General features: G+C 36.4%; 1 protein-coding gene across 1 annotated transcript; it reads left to right on the top strand.

The window, feature by feature from the left end:
- The first annotated feature begins 687 nt into the window (after positions 1 to 687).
- LOC112017638 (ATPase 11, plasma membrane-type) lies at positions 688 to 7,472 on the top strand. The gene is given in 23 exon segments (XM_065764033.1): positions 688 to 1,022; positions 1,116 to 1,235; positions 1,322 to 1,424; positions 1,528 to 1,664; positions 1,819 to 1,953; positions 2,058 to 2,237; positions 2,336 to 2,542; positions 2,625 to 2,744; positions 2,855 to 2,974; positions 3,169 to 3,291; positions 3,381 to 3,485; positions 3,621 to 3,765; positions 4,213 to 4,323; positions 4,326 to 4,373; positions 4,513 to 4,599; positions 4,602 to 4,753; positions 4,965 to 5,007; positions 5,186 to 5,266; positions 5,600 to 5,759; positions 5,978 to 6,182; positions 6,271 to 6,453; positions 6,538 to 6,716; positions 7,225 to 7,472. Coding segments are annotated over 23 exon segments (2,895 nt in total). The 5' UTR covers positions 688 to 968; the 3' UTR covers positions 7,322 to 7,472.
- The last annotated feature ends 419 nt before the right edge of the window (positions 7,473 to 7,891 follow it).

Genomic DNA, 7,891 nt, shown 5'->3' with positions numbered 1-7,891 from the left:
GTATTTTGCCTACTACATAGGAGTAGTGTGTAACATAACGGTAACATTTCCCGAAGGCAAAGCGTCAAAGGTAAAAGCGCTTGCATTAAGACTAGAGCATTAACTCGAAGTTGACAGTTACTAAAATAGGTAAGAGTAATCTTAAATATATACAAACTATTTTACAATAATTTTTTAAATTATTAATATAAATTTTTTTTACTAGTTTAATATAAATTTATTATTAACATTATATTTTTACTTGTAATAATAATTTAAAAAATACTAAAATCACATTAACAATTTGTAAAAATGTTATAAAATAGTTTGTGTCTATAATATTACTGATAAAACACTATAAAAAATTAAATAAATAAATCTCTTACACAATCTCTTACCTAGTAATGCTATATACAAACTATTTTACAATATTTTTATAAATTTTTTTTTTTTTTTGAGATGTAAAACTGTTGATGTAATTTTAGTATTTTTCAAATAGTTATTGCAAGTAAAAATGTGATGTTAGTGATGGGTCCATATTAGAACTATAAGAATTTGTCACATCAAAATTTGTAAAAATGTTAGGTTTTTTATTATTATATTTATTTAATTTTTTTGAACATATTAATTAATTAATTAATTATTTTGCTTAGGGGCTGAAATGATATTTTGCACAAGGGGATTGTGTATGAGACTGGGTGTTACACTTACTTTTACTGCATTGCCACTACTCCAATGCTCTTTTAGCGGTTCCTCTTCCTGACTCCTCTGCAGATTTGGTATTGGTGGGGTTGTCTTCATTTTTGTCCTCAACTCCTATTTTGGGTTCAAAACCAGCTTCTTTAAACTGGGTGTTGCTTGGTTCTTCTATAAAGTCTGAGTTTTTCTGGCTTTTACACGGTGGCTCTTTGATGGGTTTTGGTCTGTGAGTGCTTCTGTGGTGATAGAAAGTTAAAAAGAGAGTGTTTTCAGAGAAGGAGGAGGAAGAGATGGGGGACAAGTCTCAAGTATTGGAGGCTGTGTTGAAGGAAACTGTGGATTTGGTAATAGATCTGGACATTTTGAAGCATTTTATTTTGGTTTGCTACTTGTGTTTGTTTGTGAAAAAATGGTTCTTTTTAACTTTGTGAGTGTAGGAAAACATACCCATTGAGGAAGTGTTAGAGAATCTGAGATGTAGCAGAGAGGGGCTTACCTCTGTGGCTGCTGAGGAGAGGCTGGTCCTTTTCGGTCACAATAAGCTTGAAGAGAAAAGGGTACTGATTGCACTTATTGTTCTTTAGTTTTAGATATTGGCTTGTGTTTTTTTGTCTCAAATTTTGTTCTTTTGGGTGTGTTTCAGGAGAGCAAATTCTTGAAGTTTTTGGGTTTCATGTGGAACCCGTTATCTTGGGTTATGGAAGCTGCTGCTATCATGGCCATTGCGCTTGCAAATGGAGGAGTAAGTGTTCGGTTTATTTTTTTTTCTTCTTCAGGTTCTTGTTGCTATTTCTTTGAGAATTCTTGCTTCACTATGAATTTATGGGCTTGCACCTTAAATTTCTGCAGGGGAAGCCCCGGACTGGCAAGACTTTGTGGGAATTATAGTCCTGCTTTTCATCAACTCGACAATTAGTTTCATTGAGGAGAACAATGCAGGTAATGCTGCGGCCGCTCTCATGGCTCGTCTCGCTCCAAAAGCCAAGGTATCAGAATTGGCAACTTGATTTTCTGCTGTCAAATTAGTGATTTTTGAAGTTGGTTTTCGTTTTTCGGACTTTTTAGATGTTTTTGAGACTGGTTGTGTGATCATTTGCTTCTATCTATGTTGGTTTCAATTATGATGAATTTGTTATGAAGGTTCTTCGAGATGGAAGGTGGAATGAACAAGATGCTGCGATTCTCGTTCCCGGTGACATTATCAGTATTAAATTAGGAGATATTATACCAGCCGATGCTCGTCTTCTTGAAGGAGATCCATTGAAAATTGACCAGGTTGGTCCGCTGCTGCTCCAAGTGTATTGCTGTACTATGTATATTAATCATTGGATTTGTTGAATTTTAGCTGTTTTCCTTATGTTCTGTTTTGGGTTTCACAGTCTGCGCTTACTGGTGAGTCCCTTCCGGTCACAAAAGGCCCTGGAGATGGTATCTACTCTGGTTCAACTTGCAAACAGGGAGAAATTGAAGCAGTGGTCATTGCTACAGGTGTCCATACCTTCTTTGGGAAGGCTGCTCATCTTGTTGATACCACCAACCAAGTGGGCCACTTCCAAAAGGCAAGGAGATTGATGTACTCGGAACAGTCTATGTTTATTATATAATTTGTCTTTCATGATTTTTGTTCCTAATTTATTCTTGTTATTTGGTTCTGTAGGTCTTGACTGCCATTGGGAACTTCTGTATATGTTCAATTGCTATTGGGATGATTATAGAAATTATTGTTATGTATCCCATTCAAGACCGCGAGTACCGCCCTGGAATTGACAACCTTCTTGTGCTTCTCATTGGAGGAATTCCGATTGCCATGCCTACGGTTCTGTCAGTGACAATGGCTATTGGTTCTCATAGGTTAGCTCAGCAGGTTGGTTGGGTCCCTATGGATGTCCTTGATTTTGTTATAAGGGGGTTATGTTATTAATGGAACGTGGAAATAATGATTGTAGGGAGCTATAACAAAGAGGATGACAGCAATTGAAGAGATGGCGGGCATGGACGTTCTTTGCAGTGACAAGACTGGAACTTTGACATTGAACAAGCTTACTGTTGACAAGAACCTTATTGAGGTCAGTTAGGAAGTGCTGTTGCTGCTTGCTGGCTATGGTTGTATTTCTTCATGTAATTAGAATGTAAAAAACCCTTGTTCTATATGCATGCTTATTTTTAAACTCTTCAGGTTTTTGCAAAAGGAGTAGATGCAGATACTGTTGTCCTAATGGCAGCTCAAGCCTCTAGAACGGAGAATCAGGATGCAATAGATTCTGCTATAGTTGGGATGCTGGCTGATCCAAAGGAGGTAAATTTAATTGATGCCAAGATTATTTCTTCACCTTGTGATTGTTATGCAATTACTCATACTTAACACCTCATTTGTTTATTGAATTGAGATCAAGGTTCTTTTTCTGGGAACAAATGTATATTTCATTCATTTCTTCACTTAAATTTATTAATTAGATTCTAATTTTCTATTTGGTTTCTTGCTACCAAAAGGCACGTGCTGGAATTCAAGAAGTGCACTTCCTTCCTTTTAATCCTACTGATAAGCGAACAGCTTTGACTTATATTGACCGTAACGGTAAAATGCATAGAGTCAGCAAAGGTGCACCTGAGCAGGTAAGTTGTCCTCCCTACCTCTGGATATGCTGTAGTCGTTTGTTTGTCTCTAATTCATCTTAATTTCCTCTCTGCAATATGATTCTTAGATTCTAAATCTCGCCCACAATAAGTCGGAAATTGAGCGTAGAGTTCATGCTGTGATTGATAAGTTTGCAGAACGAGGTTTAAGATCGCTTGCAGTAGCATTCCAGGTAACAGGATTTCTGTTCTTTCTTTTCTAATCCTATGGTAAATTACATAAGATGTACTGCTTTTTTCTTCCTGTATTATATTTGACCTTTCCATACCAACATCTCTTTTATTGGGTATTTCGTACATTTATGCAGGATGTTCCAGAAGGAAGGAAGGAGAGTGCTGGAAGCCCATGGCAGTTTATTGGTCTCATGCCTCTCTTTGACCCACCTAGGCATGACAGTGCAGAGACAATAAGAAGGGCTTTAAATCTTGGAGTGAATGTGAAAATGATTACAGGTGTGTTCTAGTCGTAGTTGGAAGCCATGATTTTGATTGTATTTTGGTAGTTGAATTGCTACCACATCTCTGCCTGAGTGCCTGGTAAAAATGTAACAGCATAATAAAATGTTATTGCATGTGAGCAAACCCCAAAAAAAAGAAAAAAAATTTGCATGAATTGTAGTTCTGAATTTGGGTTGAGTTGGGATGTTTGAAATTCAGCCCAGATTGGACCTGTGAGTTCAACGTTAGCTTGATTGCACCCCATGGTTTTGACGAGTTAGAAGAGTATTATGTGTGAGCTGTAATACCTTTTTAATGTAGTTTGTCCTTTGTTATTGATCAGCTTTTCCAAGATCGCTCATGTAATATTTGTTTCAAGAGGCTTTTACCATCCTCCTAGTTCTGGATATACTCTATCTTGTGGTAGTTTACTTGTGTTCTGAGCTTTGTGTTTTCTGTCAGGGGATCAACTTGCAATAGGAAAGGAGACTGGACGCCGGTTGGGAATGGGTACCAACATGTATCCTTCATCTGCTTTGCTAGGACAGGACAAGGACGAGTCTATTGTAGCTTTACAATTGATGAGCTGATAGAGAAAGCTGATGGCTTTGCTGGTGTTTCCCTGGTATTTTATTTATTTATTAGAATCATATATTTCTTGTGTTGAAGAATCTTAATTCTCATTCTTGATTACCAAAATGTAATTTTGTTTTGTCCTATGCTTGTATGGTTTGGATTTGATTTATTATTTATTGATTTGTTCAGAGCACAAATATGAGATTGTAAAGCGTTTGCAAGCTAGGAAACATATCTGTGGCATGACTGGTGACGGAGTCAATGATGCTCCTGCCCTAAAAAGGCTGACATTGGGATAGCTGTTGCTGATGCAACAGATGCCGCTCGTAGTGCTTCTGACATTGTCCTTACAGAACCTGGTCTTAGTGTTATCATTAGTGCTGTTTTGACCAGTAGGGCAATCTTCCAGAGGATGAAAAATTATACAGTAAGCATTGGTTTCAATTTTGATATGATATGCTTATAATTTTATATGGACTGTCAACATATAGTTATTATCGAATGCCATTTTGACTTGATAGTAGTTCTTTTAATAAATTTATATGAATTTATATCTGTGTTATGTAGGCTTTAAGCTCTAGTTTTCGGTACAAGCATATATTAGATCAATTTACTGAATGTTATCTTCTGCTTGGCAGATTTATGCAGTTTCCATTACAATCCGTATTGTGGTAAGCTAGTGTTTCTTCAATTTTATGACATAGATGGCACTCTCTGCTGTCATTGCATTATCTTTTTTTTTTTTTTTTTTTTTTTTTTTTTTAATGTTTATTCATTACATGAGATGGAACATTCAAATTACTTTCCACTCAGTATTGTTATACTCCTAACCTGTTTTGCTGCTTTGATTTGGTTACAGCTTGGTTTATGTTGCTTGCACTCATATGGAAGTTCGACTTTCCACCTTTTATGGTGCTTATCATTGCCATCCTTAATGATGGTTCGTTGTTTCTTTCGTCAAGCAAAACCCCCTCTATATTGTGCAAGTACACATTGCATGTACTTATAATGACTTTTGACACATTAAATATAATTTATTAGCTTAAAAATAGGCAGGTCCATATTTATTTGTAACGCTTTATGTTGCTGGTATGCTGTAAATTGATGCGCTCTTTTGTTTACAAAATGAGCTGTTCTCTGCATGTGTTAACCGATTAAATGCTTTTCTCTATTGTAATATTTTGTTGCACTAACAGTCTTATCTATATCAATTGTTTTGTGCTAGTTACAACAAATTATGAATTTTGTACTTACTAGCATTATGATATATTAGGTACCATCATGACAATATCAAAAGATAGGGTGAAACCATCTCCTTTACCAGATAGTTGGAAGCTAGCAGAGATTTTCACAACTGGCATTGTTCTTGGTAGTTACTTGGCAATGATGACAGTCATATTTTTCTGGGCTGCGTACAAGACAGACTTCTTCCGGTAAGATGGCCCACATCCTTTGAAGCAGTCCTTGGGTGACCCTAGCAATGAAAAATGTGTTCTAACCTTTTTTTTGTGTGTGTGTGGAGAGGGGGTTGGGGGGGGGGGGGGGGGGTGGTGGGGGAATGGGGAAAGGTGTCTATCTGAATTTCTCACTATGCCTGTGTATGTGTTCAGGGTGCTTCTTTTGGTTACTTGTGATTTTCACAAATTACTAGTTGATTTTCTCTTTTTCAGCGTGTATTTGGGGTGCCAACCCTTGAGAAAACTGCTCACGATGACTTCCGAAAGCTTGCTTCAGCAATATATCTGCAAGTGAGCACCATTAGTCAGGCCCTCATATTTGTAACACGATCTAGAAGTTGGTCCTTTGTTGAGCGTCCTGGGATGTTGCTTGTAGTAGCTTTCATTATTGCTCAGCTGGTGAGATAACTACCTGTTCATTTCATTATAGATTTTGTGCAATTGTTTAAGTGGAAAAGTTAATAATTAAATCTTTCACTGCAAGCAGATTGCCACTGTAATTGCGGTCTATGCAAATTGGAGCTTTGCTGCAATTGAAGGGATTGGGTGGGGTTGGGCTGGCGTGATCTGGCTTTATAACATCATCTTCTACATCCCACTTGATTTAATAAAGTTCTTCATACGCTATGCTTTGAGTGGGAGAGCTTGGGATCTTGTCATTGAACAGAGGGTATGAATTGGGCTGGTTTGTTGGAGTGCTTTATGGTGTCTTTGTTACCAGCTGTTCTTATTGATTGATTTTTGTGTTATGCAGATTGCTTTTACTAGACAAAAGGACTTTGGGAAGGAACAACGTGAGCTTCAATGGGCACATGCACAGAGAACATTGCATGGGTTGCAACCACCTGACACGAAGATGTTTACTGAACGAACGCATTTCACAGAACTCAATCAAATGGCTGAAGAAGCCAAAAGAAGAGCGGAAATTGCAAGGTAGGCCGCAATCTTAGTAATTGGTCATTTGAACTTGACACAGGAAGTGTTTTAGAATTTCCTATCAGAATAAGAGGACAATGGCCATTGTTTTAAAATTATTCTTACATTGCAAGAATAATAATTTCAAAGTATTCAATGAGTTATTTTTTCCTTTTGCAGATAATGTCATAAGAGGACAATGAACATTTTTTACTGGGCATTTTGAAAGTTTTGAGAGTATTTTGGTCCTTTTGAAAATTTTGAGGTTATAATGGTATTTTTATAGGTCAATGGGAAATGAATTTGGTTTGATCAAGTTTTTCATCTGCCCTAAACTCCTGAAAATGAGGAAAACATTTTCCGAAAAATGTTTCACATGCAAAAGAATAGGCTTTAGTTATAAGTTTAACTTACTTTACTTTGGATATTCCATATTTTATATATTCTTCTAAAGTGCTGTATTTATCTTGTGCTGGCTCAATTTAGACACTTGTCTGATTTGAATTATTCTATTGGCCCCTTGCAGGTTGAGAGAACTCCATACACTGAAAGGTCATGTAGAATCAGTGGTGAGACTGAAAGGTCTCGACATAGACACAATTCAGCAAGCATACACAGTCTAAGGAAGATCATTTATGATATCTCACCTAATACTGTTAAAGATGCTTCAACTAGCACTGAGAGTAAAGACATGTAATGAACCTCTTGTTGTGAGTTAACCTTAAACAACTTTTCTTCATATTTGATACTATAATATCCATTTTCAGCACTCAAGCAGCTCCTATCTGTTCTTTCTTCTCTTGATTTTTTGGACACCTCTCAAATGACCTCTTGTAGTGCCCCATGATAGAAAACTGCTAATAATATTAATGGCATATAATGTTCATATTAATAAGGTTTATGTCCTTCTGGCCTTTATCCTGCTATCAGCTGCAATACATCACTACTAAGTTAAGATCTTGTTGAACATGGTTTTTGAAGTTGTAGTTACTAGGGTGCTTACTAGTGGTGGTGGTTATAGTACTTAACAATTCTTAAAAAGCTTTATTCTTGCCAGGCAATTTATTAATTAACTTATACTAAATTATAAAAGAATAGATCTATACTAAGGTTCAAGGGTAGAACCAAGTATTTTTGCTTGGGGGCAGTTGAATTATTATTATTTTTTGCTTGGGGATATTAAAATTTTATAA

Source organism: Quercus suber, unplaced genomic scaffold, assembly GCF_002906115.3.
Source record: "Quercus suber isolate HL8 unplaced genomic scaffold, Cork oak 2.0 scaffold_538, whole genome shotgun sequence".
NCBI lineage: Eukaryota > Viridiplantae > Streptophyta > Magnoliopsida > Fagales > Fagaceae > Quercus > Quercus suber.
The sequence above is the reverse complement of the archived record's forward strand: the minus strand, read 5'-3'. Positions and strand labels throughout refer to the sequence as shown.